The sequence below is a fragment of the Monodon monoceros genome, unplaced genomic scaffold, assembly GCF_005190385.1.
Source record: "Monodon monoceros isolate NGI ecotype Baffin Bay Population unplaced genomic scaffold, NGI_Narwhal_1 Super_Scaffold_18, whole genome shotgun sequence".
In the NCBI taxonomy this organism is placed as follows: Eukaryota; Metazoa; Chordata; class Mammalia; order Artiodactyla; family Monodontidae; genus Monodon; species Monodon monoceros.
In genome coordinates this window covers 138,537,900-138,555,731 of record NW_021703774.1, presented here as the reverse complement: position 1 = coordinate 138,555,731, position 17,832 = coordinate 138,537,900, and the positions used below count along the sequence as shown (strand labels likewise).

Below are 17,832 nucleotides of genomic sequence, written 5' to 3'. Positions count from 1 at the left end.
TGGAGATTCTCCATGGTATCCTCACCAGGCGTTGAGGATCTGAGGGACCACATTGTGCCTCCCACACCAGAGCCCTCTCCTACTCCATGCAGCTGCCCTCAGCAACAGGGGGTAAATCAGAATCCTGGGGTCAGTAGCTTCAACATCACAGACATTTGGAATTTTAAATCATGAGTCTGGTGATCACAGATGCCTCAGCTCACAGGATCTGAGAATCCCAGAGGTGAAAATTCAGCACTGGCCTTGAGTCCACATCCAGTCCCAAGGAAGGGACCCCATAGCTGCCCAAGGATTCCAGTCACCAAATTCGAAACTCCCTACCTGGAGGCATCTGAGAGCTCCTTGAGCTCAGACTCAAACCAAGAGCAAGAAATCTTCCAACAACAGCCCAGCAGGCCCCCAGCCTCTTCAGCAGGGTCCCTCCATTCTTGGGGCGGCCCCTCCCTCCTACAAGCTCTGCCACTGAATTACTCTCTCAAAAGCGTTCTGCCTAGACTTCCCTGGTGGTGCAGTGGTTGAGAATCCACCTGCCAATGCAGGGGACATGGGTCCCAGCCCTGGCCTGGGAAGATCCCACATGCCGTGGAGCAACTAAGCCCGTGCGCCACAACTACTGACCCTGCGCTCTAGAGCCTGCGAGCCACAACTACTGAGACTGCGTGCCACAGATACTGAAGCCCACTCACTTAGAGCCTGTGCTCGGCAACAAGAGAAGCCACCACAGTGAGAAGCCCGCGCACCGCAACGAAGAGCAGCCCCCGCTCACCGCAACTAGAGAAAGCCTGCGCGCAGCAACGAAGACCCAACACAGCCAAAATAAAGAAAGAAATGAATTAATTTATTTTGAAAAAGCGTTCTGCCTGCCTACACTTGCCCCTCTGATCCTGGTGCTGTCTCTTATGGGAGCAGCCATGGGGTGGGAGCAGGGGCTCCCTGGTACCCATCCCTGGTATGACTGGGAAGGGACACTGTTTGTAGGCCGAGTAGGTGGCCATCCCCATCTTAAGATGCACAGGCATCATTTCCCTCTCCTAACAGTCCCTGGCTACCCAGTCCTCGTGCCTGGAATCCCACCACTGGCTCCCAAACCTTTCTGAATCCCCTCTGTTCAATGCAAATACCTCAGAAGGAAGATTCCCTCGTACCAGTGCCCTCACATTTACTGGTCACTGAATATGCTCGGTGGCTTTTTGTTAGGTCCTTTACCAGTGTGGCTTCACCAGGTCTTCCGCCACTTGGTAAGTAGCTACTATTTTATAGCTGAGTAAACTAAGGCTCACATGGGTCAGGCGACTGAATCAGGGTCATAGAGCCAGTATGTAAGTGGCAGAGCAGGGGCCGAGCGCCCTCCCAAGCCCTTCACCCCTCAGCCAGGCTGTGGGAGACAGGCAGCGTGGTGGGTGAGGCCTGAGGGTGGAGAAGTCACAGGTCCCGAGCTGAGAGAAAGGAGACCTGGTTTGTTGCCCCAGGTGTGAGATCTTGTGAGGGCGACTGGGAGTCAGAATTCTCTGAGTATTTGTGTCCAGCAAGTTCCAGCTGAAGTAGAAAGGTACATGTGTTCAGGCCCTCACCTACACTCCAGCACGCAGGGTGCCTGCAGGACAGAGCACAGCTGGGTTCTTACAGGAGGGCAGGCAGGCAAGAAATCCATGTAAACCCAGCCACTCCTCAGCACCCCAACTGTGATCTCACCCTCCTCAGAAATCATCCCCCCAGGTTCTCATCAAAACCGAAGCATTCTGTGCTGGGCTTCGGGGACATGGGGGCAGATGAACCCCATCCCCTCTCCATATGTAGTGGGGAGACAGAAAGGGGTGACCATGCCCCAGCGTTAAAATCCTTTCTCCATGGGGTAGCTGGATCATCTTTAAATATGTGATTCCCCTCTTTAACGCCCTCTAGTGGCTCCCAACACACAATGAAATCCAAACTCGGCCCTCTTCTGGGCAGCCTGCCTCCTGGATCCCAACAGGCAGGGATCCTCAACAACACACACACCTTTCTGCTCCTCAGACACATCTCAGGCTTTGACAGGAGCTATCCTCACTGCAGGGAATGCTCTGGGAAAGATGGATTTTACTGTCTATCACATGGCTCTATTTTAAGCCTTACACAGCATCTGTTTCTGGTGTTTACTTATTTATTTGCCTAGTTGTTTAATCTGTCTTTCCCACTAGAACGTGGTCTCCTGAGAGCAGGGGCTTGTATGTCATAAGTAACACCATATCCACAGTACCTAGTACAATGCCTGGAACATGGTACGTGCCCAAGAATGTTTGCTGAAAAACTGAATGAGAGCCATGAGAGGGAAGCAAAGATGCTGGAGCCCAGAAAGCCTCTGAGCCTGACTCAGGGTGGGCTCAGAAAGCTTCTCTAAAAGAGGTCACCTAAAGTAAGACACAGAAAGACAAATACCATATAATATCACTTATATGTGGAATCTAAAATATGATACAAGTGAACTTATTTACAAAACAGAAATAGATTCACAGACATAGAAAACAAACTTATGGTTACCAAAGGGGAAAGGGGGTGGGGGAAGGATAAATTCAGAGTTTGGGATTAGCAGATACAAACTACTGTATATAAAATAAACAACAAGGTCCTATTGTATAGCATAGGAAACTATATTCAGTATCTTATAATAACCTATAATGGAAAAGAATCTGAAAAAGAATATATATATATCTATACACACACATACGGATAACTGAGTCACTTTGCTGATTAATACAACATTGTAAATCAACTATACTTCAATTAAAACAAACACACAACAAAAGCCCCACCAAAACAAAAAACCCCAGACAAATCAAACCTATGGTATTAGAGGTCAGGATAGTATCAATAGTTACCTTTGGGGGCTTGCAGCTGGGTGGGGCACAAGGGAGACTCTGGGGGCTGGTAATAGTCTGTGTCTTAATCTGGGTGCTGGTTACATGGGTGCTGGTTACTTTGTGAAGAGTCATTGAGCTGTACACTTACAATGTGTGCACTTTTCTCTATATGTGCTACCCTTGAATTAAAAGTTTATTTTAAAAGTCAAAACAAAATTTTTTTAATAAGAAAAGATGTCACCTAAAGTTGAATCTTATAGGGTGAATGTCAGGAGTAGAGGATGGCATTCCAGGCAGAAGTAGCCCTGAGCAGCCCAGCACAGTTGTGAGAGCCCTACAAAGCCAGACCAGAGTGAGGGTCAGAGAGTGATGGGAAGCGGGGCTGGGCAGGTCACAGCTTCTCCCCTGGAGAGCCTTGACCTTTCACCTCTGTGATAGAGAGCCATAGAACTTTAAAGCAGAAAAATGACATGGTCTTGTTTGTGCTTTAGAAAAGACAAGTCTGAAGGATGCCTGGAAAGGGGAAGACTGGAGGAAATGGAAAAGTTAGGGGCTATTACAATAGTCCAGGGGGAATGAACAGCTTTGAGAGACATCAAAAAGATAAAATCAGCAGAACTTGGAGACCAGGGTGGAGGAGAGGGAGGGAGGTGAGAGGGATGACTCCCAGGTTCCAGGCTTGGGCAACTGGGTGGATGACTATGCCATGGGGACACAGGAGGAGGAACAGGTTTGGGGGTGAAGATGTGAAGTTTGATTTGGGGCTTGCCGAGTTTGATGTGCCCATGTGACAGTCAGATGGAGGTGTTGGGAAGGCAGTTAGATTGCCCTTCTCCAGGGAGTAGCAGAGTGAACTTTAAATATATAAAGGAAAGAAATTGGGGGTCACAGCTCAGAAGAGAGGTCAGGGCTGTCCCCTCTCCCCTTTCTCATGAGAACACATCTGGAGAAACCAACTCACCCAGGAGGTGGGGACAGCTGGGAGTTGGAGGTGACACACAGGAGGCAGTGACACATCCCTGAAGGGTCGACCTTGGAGAAGCTGTGGTGCACACAGTTCCACCATGGACAGGCACTGGGATGCAGGATTTCCCTCCACACTGCTGCCCCCAGATGTGGACAACCCCTGGCGGGGGATAGTGTATCTGCTCTCACCTGTCCGGGCACACGTACCCCTATCTCTGCTCATGCAACGCTGGGGAGGATCAGGTGCGTGAGCAACACTGCTAAGGCGAGACGGAGACGTAGCTGCCCAAACCTGACTCCCAGCCCGCCCGAGGTCCAGCTCACCTGAGTTGCCCTCACAGGTGGCTCACAGGTTGCGGCACCAGAAGAGGGGCTCGGGTGGGACCGGGGTGTTGCGGGTGTATCTCTTCACCCCCAGGCCCAGCCCTGCTGGGGGCCATAACACGCGAGCAAGGGATACGTGGGGGGGGGGCTGGGGTGAGAGGGGCTGGGCTGCCTCTCCCCGGGCCCTTCGGCCGTTACCCCGCGGCCAGCAGCCCGCACACTGCTGTCTCGGGCTGTGTCCCGTCAGCTGCCCCTCCCGTCGGCTGTTCTCCAGACGCCCCTCAGTCCCATCAGTGCCTCCCGCCGAGTCCCCGCCCCCGCCTGGTACCTGCGGTCGCTTTCCCCGGAGGCCGCCCGCTTCCAGGCGGTCAGAAAGGCCATGGACACGGGCCGGACTTGGATGGAGGCGCGGGCGGCCCCTCGTGGCGGCAGCGGCGGCTCCGGCGGCAGCACCTGGACGGGTTGGGCGGGGCGGGACCCGTGGCTCCTCCCCGCCGCGGCCGGGCGCCTCCCTGCCTGGCAATGACGTCGGTGTCCCGGGAGCGGACCTGGGGAACCAGAGCAAGACCACTACCGTCCAGAGCCGTCAAGACGCGTCAGTATACACAAGGAGAAACTGAGGCCCACCCAGGAAGGCCAGGGATTTGTCCAAGGTCACACAGAGGGCCAGTGGCAGCACCAGGACCGACCCCAGGCCCCTCCACTTCCAGTATAGAGCCCGTCCTCCGTATCGATGGGTGATGATGTCACCAATGCCTTTCCCACCTGCCTAAGTGCGGAGCCTGCCTTGCCAGGGCTGTACCTGGATAGGCTCAGGGGCTTGGGACTGCCCCCAAGTGCAGGGCACAGAGCAGGAGGGGCAGGCAAGGGGGCGGACAGACAGGAAGGAGCTGATTGGGCTTGGCAGTGGAGGCTGCTGACCACGCGAGGCACTGGGACGTGGCCCTGTCTACAGACCTCTGATTCCCAGAGGAGAACGGGAGACAGAGGAGGATGAGCCTGTCTCCAGTTCACACTTTCTTTGAAACCCCGTATTTTGCCTTAGGTCATGTACATTTTTACTTTTTATTTTAAACAACTAACAAGTAGAAGAATCAGGTCTGGAGCAAGGTTAGCCCCTGGCAGTGCAGTCTAGCAGGCTTCCATGGGAGGCTCAACTAAAGGCAAAGAACAAGGGAGCACCTTGAGCAGGTATTTGAGAAGGATCGCTCTGAGGTCCAGTGTGTAGGATGGATTCAGGGGTCCCTGGAGACTTCTCTCTGTGAGGGAGTATGGAGGTTGAACACAGATCAGGGACAGGGTGGCAATGGGACCATTGCTGTCTCCTTTTGGGCTGGGTCTGTATCCTAGGTCTTGTGCAACACAGATCACATGTCAATAAATGGTGACTAATTGTAATGTGCCAAGCCCTAAGCCAGGTGCTTTACACAAATTCTCATTTAATTTCACCTTATTAAATACCCCCATTTCACAGTTGATGAAACTGAGGTTCAGAGGGGTTAACTGACTTCCCCGAGATCAAGCCTCACGCCCAGATCTGTCTGCCCCATCTGCGGCTCCCTCCCAACCCTGCCTGTAGTTTGCAGGTGGGCAGGGCATGGAGTGGGAGGCCTGGGCAAAGCAGAGGGTAGAAGCCTCAAGGATCATCTGGGCAGTTTCTCTCACTTTTCCTTGGTAAGCAGCAGAGAAAATACAACATTTCCCCCTCTCTCTGAGCACTCATGTCATGCTCTAGGCAGATCAACAAGCGCCCGCGAATGCTGCCTATCTGACCACAAGGCTAGAGCTTCCAGATCTGGAAATTCCAGTTACAGTGCACCCATGGGCCCAAACTCCTCAGCTCACAGAGCTTTGCCCAGTTTGTCAGCACTGGGCACTGCAGATAGCCAACTTCCTCCTAGGCTCACAGGCATGAATACCACAGGGCCTCAGAAGCCTGGTCTCCTATAGGCCCCGAGCCCAGTCTAATCCTGGGTGGAATTAAAGTCCCACCCAGCCTCCAAGCCCACAACCAACACCACTTCCTCCAGAAAGTCCTCCTGTATCTCCCCAGTGGAGGACTACCTCCTTCTTCAGAGATTGCATTTTTCTCTCAGAGCATTTAGCACTATATATTTTTTAATCCTTATATTGGTTATCAACGACCATATTAGTCTCACTCTTCAGATTTCTATCTGAAGGTACAGAGAATGTCTCACATTTGTGTCTTCCACGGAGCCTAGCACCACTGTTACACATAGTAGATGTTCAGTGTTGCGAGAATGAAGAAGGACCTAATATTTATCAAGTTTCTACTCAGTGGCAGGCATCATGCTGAGGGCTTTTACATACACTACCTCTAATCTGGGAAACTCTTGTTTTGAGAATATTTGAGTCAGAAGTTTAGAAATGTTCCTGAGATCGAATTAGGAACTGGGGGCAATTCTCTGGCGGTTCAGCGGTTAGGACTTGGTGCTTTCTCTGCTGGGGGTTTCGGGTTCAATCCCTGGTCAGGGGACTAAGATTCCCGCAAGCTAAGCGGCACGGCCAAAAAAAAAAAAAAAAAAAAAAATTAGGGACTGGGATTCAATCCAAGGGTTCTCAAACTTCAAGGCTTCTTTCCTGTTCTTTTTCTTTGACATCTGGACATCTTCATCACCATGTTCTTATCTTCATCACCATCATTTGCTTAGAACTTTGTTAGGCATTATTCTAAACCCTTCACATGTACCAACTCATTTCATCCTCAAAATAACCCTATCAGGTGTGTCCTTTTACAACCCCAATTTTTCTAGTTGAGAAAGTGAAGCAGAGGATTAAGCAATCTGCTCAAAATAACAAAGGCTAGTTAAGTGGCAGGAGCTAGAACTCAACCCAAGCAGCCAGACTAGAGTCTGTATCTTAATCCCAGCCACAGTCTGCCTGCTACACAAGCTCTTAGAATGCACGCAGCATTTATGAGTCACTTTCCCAAAGCTTAGCTTATTTTGAATCTCACAACAATCCCAAGGTACAGCAGGTTTTATTCTTTCCCTTGCTCTGGAGCCAGTCTGCCTGGGTTAGAATCTTGGCCTCACTACTTGATAGCTGCCTGTGGCTTCAGGCAAGTTACTTAACCTCTTTGTGCTTCAGCTTTCTCATCTGTAAAATGAGGATAATAATAACACCTATCACAAAGGTTGTCGTGAGGACTAAATGAGTTAATGCAAACAAGAGAGAATAGTGGACACACAGTGTGAGTGATAGTTTTATCCAGAATCAGTGGGGAACATTTAGTATCAATAAACTTTCAAGATAACTGAAGTTTATTCCCTTAATCTTATATAGACATTTTCCTAAAATATTTTCCTTTTTTGTGTACTTAAACACAGACGTGACAGCTCTTACTTGGTGAGTATCTGCCATGTAACAGGAATGAAGACTTTATATCCATCATCTTTAATCCTCACAACAATCCTGCCTGGCAAGGACGTCGGTGTCCCACGAGCAGACCTGAGTAATCAGGGCAAGACCACTACCGTCCAGAGCCGTCGAGACTCATCAGTATTCACAGGGAGAAACTGAGGCCCACCCAGGACAGCCAGGGATTTGTCCAAGGTCACACAGAGGGCCAGTGGCAGCACCAGGACCGCAACCTGTGAGCCATCTGTGAGGGCAACTCAGGTGAGCTGGACCTCGGGCAGGCTGGGAGTCAGGTTTGGGCAGCTACGTCTCCCCTCAGTAGTGCTGTTCATGCACCTGATGCTCCCCAACGCTGGTCCACTGAGGATCAGAGAGGTTAAGAGATTTACCCAGAGTCACACAGCTAGCAAACAGTAAGGCCAGGAACCTTCTCAGGAAGCTGCGATGCATCAGGGTTTTCTTTGAGAACATTAGTTCTTGCTTAGGGCCCGGGGTTGCTCTGTTTGATCTCTGTTGATGCTTAGGCTCAAAGGGCTGCTTTTAAGGCCATGGATGCAAAAGACAGCCTGGTGTGCTGGAAGAGTAGGTCTCAGAGCCAAGGCACCTGGGCTGGGGTCTTGGCCAAGTCACTTCCATCTCTATATACCTCATGTTTTCTATCTGTTATAGTGCTGTGAGCATTAAATAGGGTAATGTATACTAAGCGCCTTAGTGCCAGGCTCAGAGAAGGTCCTCAGCAAGTGTCAGCTATTTTTCCTTGTCTCTTTTCCTTTTTACAAAATAACTCAGTCCTCTCAAGTTTTGACTCCAGAGGAAACAGAAAGGAGAGGCTGAAACTAAGCCCTTAGCTCTTGGGCAACTGAACACATTCTATACACTTATTGCAGTGGGGAAGAAAACTAGGTGGGGTCTTCCAGCAAAGACACACCTTCTCTCCACGAGATAATCCTTTACATTAATAACCCATATACACAACAGGACCCACATTTCTTACTTGAAAAGAGATAATTTAAAAAGTCAGTGGCTTTCTTTTATCTTGTGACCCAGTATGTATTCAATAACAAATTCTATTCCATAATTTTTTAAATGCTGATCAGTAACTTACTGAAAAATCTACAAATGAAATATAAGGTTTGCTTCAACATGACATGAAAGAGAAGTGGGTAGGAATGTAGATAAAATAAGATTGGATGCGAACTGGTATTACTGAAGCTGATTATTGGTATATGAGTGTTCATTCTGCTTTACAGGCATAGCTCATTTTATTGTGTTTTGCTTCACTGTGCTTTGCAAATATTGCATTTTTTACAAATTAAAGGTTTGTGGCAACCCTGCATTGAGCAAGTCTATTGGCACAATTTTTCTACAGCATTTGCTCACTTTACGTCTCTGTGTCACAGTTTGGTAATTCTTTTTTTTTTGAATTTTATTTTTTTACACAGCAGGCTCTTGTTAGCTATCCATTTTAGACATATTAGTATATATGGTAATTCTTGGAATATCAAACGTTTCATTATTATTACACTTGTTATGGTGATCTGTGATCAGGGATCTTCAATGTAGCTACTGTAATTATTTTGGCATTTTTTAAGCAATAAAGTATTTTTAAATTAAAGTAGGTACATTGTTTTCTTAGACATAATGCTACTGCACACTTAATAGACTACAGTGTAGTATAAACACAACTTTTATATGCACTGGGAAATGTGTGACTCACTTTATTGTGATATTCACTTTACTGCGATGGTCTGGAACTGAACACGCACTATCTCCAAGGTATGCCTGTACTACTCTGGTTACATTTTTTCCATGTTGCTCGATTTACTAAACTGATTTCACAACCCAACTAAGGAATTACAACCTGCCTATTGAAAAACATCAAGTTAGAGAGTAAAATTATGCACATCCCCAAAGAATTCCATATGCTACAATCATATTAGAGTGCCTTTATTTCCTTAAGGTAGCATTTTCTCAAGATTTGTTTAAAGAGGAAAAAAAAAACCCAGCTTACATGTTCAAGCCATTACTGATTAAATATCAAACAGAAATTAAGGTTATGAAGGAAAAGCTTTCTAAGGGGTTAGGATTTTAACCTGAATGTGATGGGAATCAGTGGCATGTTTTATTACAGGAGTGATAGGGCAGATTTCGATTCTAGAAGAATCTGACTGCAACACGGAGGACGGTCTGGAAGCAGAGAGAAAAACAAGAGATTGGCGGCAAGGAGATTAGGAAGCTTTGGCAAAAGCCTGAAGAGAGATGATGAAGACCTGAATTGGGGGAGTGGCACTAGGGATGGAGAGGACAGATTTGAGGGATACTTAAAAGGCAGAATTGTTAGGTCATGTTGACGGTTTGGAGGAGAATGAGTCAGGGAGAAGGCCTGGCACATATACACTCAATAAATGACATGATCAATGAAAGGGTGAAGTCAGAGCCCAGGGAGTGAGATGTTTCACTAAGAACTCATAAACTGGGGAAAGTCTGCCTTAGAAGGAGTTAAATACAGAGTCTACATACGTGATGAAAGCAAAGATAAGCAAAGTCACCCCTAAGAGACTTTATAAGCTACCCAACCAGCCAAACCAGACTGTAACCTGATCAAACATATTAGTCTAAAAAAATGTGTTCATCAGAGGGGCCAGGCAGCCCTGGCTACAGGGAGTGAGGAACCTTACAGGTAGGAGGCATCCAAGCACTGGCAGGGAGAAGGAATCTTCATTCAACCAATTGTGAGCACTTCAAGCCCTATAGCAACTTCTACTGGAAACTGACATTTTGTTCTTTACATCAGTCCCTGTGAACTTGCTTAATGGGAGCTCTGTCTCTCTTCTACTGACGAAAATCAGGTTTCTAAAGTTGAAGGTCAGACCTTGGATAAGGTTGATTTCACTAAGTAATGAGTATCACTTAAATGAGGCTTCCTGGGAGACTGTCTGGCAGCCTTTTTCAGTCAACAGAGCTCTGACATCAAATGATGTGGCCTTGTGAAAGCTGTGTTTTTATGGTTGTTGTTTTGTTTTAATTTTGACAGTTGCCATCTACACTTTTACTAATGCTAGGAGCAGAATACTGTGTCCTAAGGACACCTCGTCTGGGAAGCCCTCCCCAGTCCTCTCAGCCAGAACTATTCTCTCCTTCCTCTGGGTGTCCCAGTACTCCTATCATAATCTTCAATGTGCAGTGTTGTGAAATTAACTGTAAGTAATGTCTATCTCCCCCACTATACCACTGATGGCCTCATATGAGTTTTCTCTGTCTCTGACCCAGCACAGTACCCAGAACACAATACACCTTGGCAAAGGTGAACAGAATGACAATGATCTTCTCTGTGCATTCCCAAAACTCAGATGATAAAGGGCTTTCTGGCAGTAAGAGGTACAATATTGAGCCATACCTCAAAAGTATTTTAATATAAGTTTTCTTCAGTAGAGCAGAGTGATTGAGCATGGGTTCTGGATCTAGACTGCCTGGGTTTGAATCCTGGCTCTGACACTTTTTAGCTCTGTGATTTGGGCAAGTTGTTTAACCTTTTTGTACCTCAGCTTTCTCATCTGTAAACTGCAAATAACAGTAACTAATTTAAAGGATTGTTATGGACATTAAAATGAATCAGCATATAGATCTTCCTTGACTTACGATGGGGTTATATCCCCATAAACCCATCACAAATTGAAAATATCATAAGTCAGAAATGCATTTAATACAGCTAAGCTACCACATCAGAGCTTAGCCTACTCTACCTTACACATACTCAGAACACTTAACATTAACCTACAGGTGGGCAAAATCACCTAATGCAAAGCCTATTTTATAATAACGTGTTGACTATCTCATGTAACTTACTGAATATTGTAGTAAAAGTGAAAAACAGAACAGCTGTCTGGGTACTGGGTGGCTGTAAGTGTACTGGATGTTCACCCTTGTGATCGTGCAGCTGACTGGGAGCTGCGGCCGCTGCCCAGCATCATGAGAGAGGATTGTACAGCACATTGCTGGCCTGGGAAAAGAGCAAAATTCAAAAGTCAAGGTATGTTTCCTACTGAATATGTATTACTTTTGCACCATCATAAAGTAAAAAAATCGTAAGTCAAACCATCATTAAGTTGGGGACCGTATATTAAAGTGTTTCAAATAGTACTGGCACATAGTAAGTGCTGTTAGCCTGCAATTATTATTTTTAAAAACTCTCTTTATCCACAAGGAAGATTAGAGGTGCTTTACACTATGAAGCAGAAGTGACAGGTCAAGTACAGAATGACAAGGTGCAACAGCACTGCAAACCAAATGAGTACATCTAATAAGACGTGCAGGAGAACAGAGAGACCTGGAAGTCAGTCCCTATTCTAGTGGTTCTCGAAGCGAGGTCCCTGGGCCAGCAACTTCAGCATTATCTGGGAGCTTGTCAGAAATTCAGATTCTTAGGTCCCACTCTAGACCTACTGAAATCACAAACTTTGGGGATGGGGTCCACAATCTGTACTTTAACAAGCCCTCCAGGTGATCCTGATGCTTGCTGAAGTTTGCAACCACTCCCTTCCCCTCACCACCCATATCTAATCAGACTCTAAGGCCTGATAATTCTCTTAAATCAATCCCCTTTTCTCGGGCCTCAGCCACAGCCATATTTTAGGTACCTACCATCTCACCTGAATGACTCCATCAGCCTTCACCTGCTCTCCCTGCCTTACCTGGTTTCCTTCTAAAGCAATCCACCAAATCACTACCAGTGAGACCTTTCTTACACACAAACACAAATACTTCACTCTTTTGCCCACAAACCTAGTTACACTGAACTACTTCAATACTTGCTGTTTGCTAGCACACTAGGTCGTGTGCTAGTACACTATGTTGTGTCCTACCACTTTTTCTTTATACAACCATGGCCTCTGCCTAGAATGCCCTGTCCCTCCATCTGTGTGGCAAACTCTCCAAAATCTACTCTTTGCCTACCTTTTAATGTATTCTTTCCAGAGCTTTGCCAGCACTAATAAGTTATTTTTTGTTTTTGCCAGCTTTTGTGGTTTTAAAATTTGTATTTCTTTAATAAAAGAAAGGTTGGCTATCTCCCCTATGTTCCGATTTATCATTTATCATAATATTGGTAACTTACAATGGTTGGGTGCTTTCATGTGTCAAAAACTGTTCTAAATCCTGGTAAAGATTAAATATGAAAATGAATTAGGAAATGTTTTATAAGATGCCACGTGCTATGTAGTAGGTTTATTTCATTAATCCTCAAGAGCAGAGATTACATGGATTATTCTATTTATGATAGTTCTCCTCTGGCTTCTCACCTTTAACAGGAATAGAGAGCAGTGGTCAAAACGGTAGAGCCAGTCTTCTGGGTTCAAATTCCAGCTCTGTCACTTACTAGCTACATAACTGTGGCCTAATTAGGGCACCTCCTCTGTGAAATGGAGACAAAAATAGTACCTATACATTACAGGGTTACTTTTCTAAGGATGAAATGAAATAATATACGGAAAGCACTAAGGATTCTGCCTGAAGCTCAATATATGTTATCTGTTATTATTTATCATGCCCTGTTCCTAGCATTTCCTATAGGCAATATTTTTTTCACAGAAAAGGAGACAAAGCACGGTAAACTGGAAAGAGTATCATGTTTTAGAATCAGACAGACCAGAGTTCAATTCCTGGCTCATCTACTTATTAGCAGTATTATCTGAAGCATATTATTTTAACTTTTTTTGTGTGTGTTATTTTTTTTGTGGTACGCGGGCCTCTCACTGTTGTGGCCTCTCCCGTTGCGGAGCACAGGCTCCGGACACGCAGGCTCAGCGGCCATGGCTCACGGGCCCAGCCGCTCCGCGGCATGTGGGATCTTCCCAGACTGGGGCACGAACCCGTGTCCCCTGCATCGGCAGGCGGACTCTCGACCACTGCGCCACTAGGGAAGCCCTATTTTAACTTTTTTGAGCCTCATTTTTCCTATTTCTAAAACAGGCGATAATAATAGTACTACTTAGGGCTTCTGTGAAGATTAAACAAGAAGACACACGTAAAGTGCTTAGTATAGTTCATTCAATAACCAATAGCTATTTTCACTATTAATAATAACATGGCTGCATCTGTTTGATTAAAATAAATAATATTAAAAAGCTGTCAAACTCAAATCATTCAGAACAATCCTGTGAGTTGAGTATTATGATGTTCATTAGAAGAAGAAAATGAGGTTCAGGGAGGCTAAGTAACTTTGTCAAAGTCATCTTTCCTAAAAATGGCAGACCAGGGTTGTCTGAATTTTTCACACCACAGTGCCCTCCTAGAGTCCATCTCACAAATCCTCATTCAACAAATATATACACACCACCCACGTTTCAGGCACTGTTTCTATGCATACCTGTTTCCTATCTTTCTTTCAAAAAAACAGGACATTGTCAACTAAAAAATAGTTAACATTTATTGAGTATTTTATTCTATACCAGGTACTGTCTCAAGCACTTTACACATATTAATCTGTGCTGATTGTATGCCTACCCCTCCTTAGACACAGCATGGACATAACAGAGAATCGTGCAAAACTCCATTTCAGATAGGATGTATGGATAGTATGGTTTATTATAATTTAAAGTTTATTGTTCTCATAATTACAGGCTACAGTTTAGAAGTTTGAAACATAAGAGAAAATTCTATAAAGAGAACTCAAATAAACCTGAACAAGTAGGTAGAAGATGGTTAAAACTTCATAAGTAGTGCCACTTAGCTCTCAGGAATACTTATCTGTCCTTTCAAGCACAGGCTCTGGAGCCAGAGTCAACAACATAAAATATAATCATAAATGACTCTAAGACATTCATCCTACACAAGTGAGCATGGATATTTATATATATATATATATATATATGTGTGTATATATGTATATATATATATATATATATATAATACTTTAATATATTATATTGGTCCACTGAGTATACATATTTTAATAAAAGAATCTATGTAATCCAGTTAAACACACATAAGATTAAGGTATACTTATTACATCGAAAGTTGGTGTTTATAAGTTACAGATATTTAGTACTTTCCAGAGTGTTCTTTTAATTAAAAAAAATATTTTAAAACCATTTCAAACATCTGTTCATTTTCCCAGTGCAAAAGAAGGTTGTTCAAGTCTACTTACCTTTTTCCTAAAGTGTTAAGGGGAAGAAAAAAACCCAAAACTCACTACCATTCACAACTCCCAATACTACTTTCTCAATCAACTTTTGCAGTATATCCTTATAACTGGATTAGTTTATCAAAATTAAACCCTTGTGATTATGATTCAGCCCTTGCTTCATATGTATGACTTTTATGCTGAAATGTTTTAATCTATAAAAGTAGAAAAAAGCTAACAGTGCAAGAAAGTGGTTCAAATGTGTTTTAAACTGCAGCAATTCAATTGTGTGTGGAGAGAAAAAAAGCACCATTTCAAGATGAAATGAACTGGATATTTTGGAATTTATTCATAGGCTAGGCAACAAGTTACTCTGATTAACACCGATCAATACCACCTTGACTTGGTAACCACAGAGATATTTAATTAGTTTTTAGGTGCATTTTCCTTTATCTTGGTTTTCAATACATTATCTAAATCACTGACTCATGTTAAAAAAAAATAAGATTACAATTTACAGCCTACTTCACAGTCCATTTTAAATTCAGCTTGTCTGCTAGGTCAATTTTACAGGAGATAGGCTTTTAACACATAAAAGAGCTTCGATAATTTGGCAGGTCTCTTCTCTCCCAATTAAAAAACACAAAATTTTTTTGCTAGCCTGCCAATTTTGTAGGTTAAAAACACAAAGAGAATAAACTATTTTAATCCACAAAAATGGACAAAAAGCAATAATATGATTTAATACATGTCACTTTTTTCAGTTGTATTCAGTGAATGTTTTTACATTTCAAGTAACTGAACCTTCATTAAAGAAAAAAAATATATATATGTATACAAAAAGTTAAAGTACCTTCCAGTTCTAGCTTGCTAAAGTTTCTTCTGCAAAAGTAGAAAAATAAACCTACCATGAACTAAAGAGGACAGTGCCATGGCAGTGGCAGAATGGCTGCCAGGTTAAGATTTTTGATTACCTTATATTGATGGGTATATTTTAAGTGGTAATTTTTCTCCACCCTCTAGTGCTTAAAATTATGGAGAGGTATGTGTTTATCTAAAATTCCCTAAGTCCAGAGAAGAAAATTTTAAATATATTTCACACATGAGGCTTTAAAGTTTTTATTTAGGAAAAGATTGAGTCTGAAGCTATAATGGTTCAATCCAAAGCATCCCTTTTTCGATAGTGGAGTCAATTTATGCAAAATATTTTTTCTTGTCTATAAAAAACAACTTGAACAGTATTTTGATTATAAGGAAATACAAACATGTACTTTAAACTAGCCAACTCGCTCTGTCATAAAAGAAATAGGATGTTCTTTCCCTTCCCCTCTTTCAACCATTTAAATTAGGGGAGAATACTGCCAACTTTAAGAACCCCACTGGCTATCATCAGAGTAACTACAGAACAAGGGTAGCAAAGGGATGAAACTATTTCTCTATATTCCAGAAGGCAGAAGCTTGGGTGCTCTAGCTTTCCAAGTAAAAGTAGCACAGGCAGGCAAAAGCTCACACTAAATGCACACCAGAACGGGGGCCTAGGTGAAGTTATCTGGGTTACCGCTTTTACAGGGGGAAAAAAAGGACAAATCTGAAATGGAGTTTAAAAAAACAAAAACTTTTGTCACATTTACAGGAATCTCAAACCTTTTGTATTCCCATGCTCATAGGTAGTTTTGATACACACTGTAAATAGCTTCAGTATTCAGGAAGAAGAGTATTGTGTGATTGACAAAGAACAGGAAAATTCTTCATGCTTCTGATACTTCAGATTTGCTGAGTGCAATAGCCAGTTCTAAGTCTTCTTGCTCTTGCTGATTCAGTCGGGCAAGCCTCTGCTCTTCCTCTCTCTCACTTTCCCTCTTGGCCCACTCAATCATATCTTCTTCAGAGGGATACTGCCATTTAAAAGACAAATGAACAAACAAATAAATTCATGAGCAGAACAAACACAAGAAGGAAAAAGAACTTTTACGAAATGATATTTAACTATTTGTTTCACCTTCTGAAGGACTCTGTAAATAGTCCTGTTAATTGTTAATTTTTTTTTCTGAAAACACATTTAATCAGTTATTAAAATATGATTTAATCTTAAAAATTAATGCAGTCTACAGATAGTCTATAAAACGGTAACATTAAACATCATTTTTTTAAAAAGTGGAAATTCTTAAGGTGAATCAGGAGATTTAAAAACAGGAGAGGGCTAGCATTTTTATCTAATGTGAAACATTAACTACTTCAACTTCAGTGAGTATCCTCACATGATAAATCATTTTCAACTTAATCCCACTGGTGATTTCCTACCTTATCCTAGCCCTTCAGGTACAGAAAAATTATGAAGCAAAGAATATCTATACATACATAAATTTTGTTATACATAAAATAAGAGTACTGGATATACTAAATAAGATGTGAACCTGATCAATTTTTTTAATGCATTATAAAGAATTCAGTGGACATTGGGAACTTTATGACCTAGTCTAAATAAAACCTTAATGCTGGTAATTATTAAGTCAAGGAAATACACTTATCCACCTGAAAGGGCAACCGTGGCAGATACTAAATAAAAAAATTCTACCTGGTTTCAAGTCCTGTCATACAGAGGAGTACCATAACAGGATGAATACCATAATAGGATGAAGTGAAAGAAACTGTCAGGCTTTTTGAAAATGGTAGCTTTTCCCCTAGGGAATTAGAGGGCCTTTGAAACTTATAATACTTAAAAAATCTTTCATAATTAAAAAAAGAAGACATTTTTATTATGAGCTGCTTAATATTATACTATACTGAGATTCTGGAATATGAAATAAGTAAAATGCCTTAGCTATTGTTCAAGACTCATTCCAACCAGGTTTTGACTTGCTGAAATCATATTTAAGATATTAAATGCCACAAACTGCCAGAAGGTTATTTTATATTAAGAGGATTATACTAAGAAGAGCAATTCTGGATTCTCTGCTTGAAACAACTCAAATTCCATCTAATAAAAGGCAGTATAATTCTGACACTCTCTGTTTTCCAGTATTCAAAATACTGATTCCTATTCTGCTCCTTTACATTCAGAGGAAGCCACTGAAACTTAAGAGTACAGATTCAAAAGCTGGGTAGCTGAGACTAATTCTGTCTGCCTTAGTTGCATACAGATTCCTGCCTACCTCCTTTCTAACTAGAAATGGCTGCAGGGATAAAGTGATGGGTTGAGGGACC

The 17,832-nt window shown here is 43.2% G+C and overlaps 2 protein-coding genes across 4 annotated transcripts in view; both read right to left on the bottom strand.

Moving 5' to 3' along the window:
• Positions 1 to 14,133, bottom strand: part of TTC39A (tetratricopeptide repeat domain 39A) — a 61,652-nt gene extending 47,519 nt beyond the window's left edge. The window contains exons 1-3 of the mRNA XM_029227726.1: positions 14,124 to 14,133; positions 4,606 to 4,611; positions 4,456 to 4,565 (exon numbers count right to left, since the gene is read on the bottom strand). Coding sequence (XP_029083559.1) covers positions 4,456 to 4,508 — 53 coding nt within the window. The 5' untranslated portion in view covers positions 4,509 to 4,565; positions 4,606 to 4,611; positions 14,124 to 14,133. The remainder of the gene's footprint in view (positions 1 to 4,455; positions 4,566 to 4,605; positions 4,612 to 14,123) is intronic.
• Positions 13,935 to 17,832, bottom strand: part of EPS15 (epidermal growth factor receptor pathway substrate 15) — a 161,142-nt gene continuing 157,244 nt past the window's right edge. For all 3 annotated transcript variants that reach the window (XM_029227722.1, XM_029227724.1, XM_029227723.1), the window contains one exon: positions 13,935 to 16,523. In XM_029227722.1, the coding sequence (XP_029083555.1) occupies positions 16,377 to 16,523 (147 nt within the window). In that variant the 3' untranslated portion in view covers positions 13,935 to 16,376. The remainder of the gene's footprint in view (positions 16,524 to 17,832) is intronic.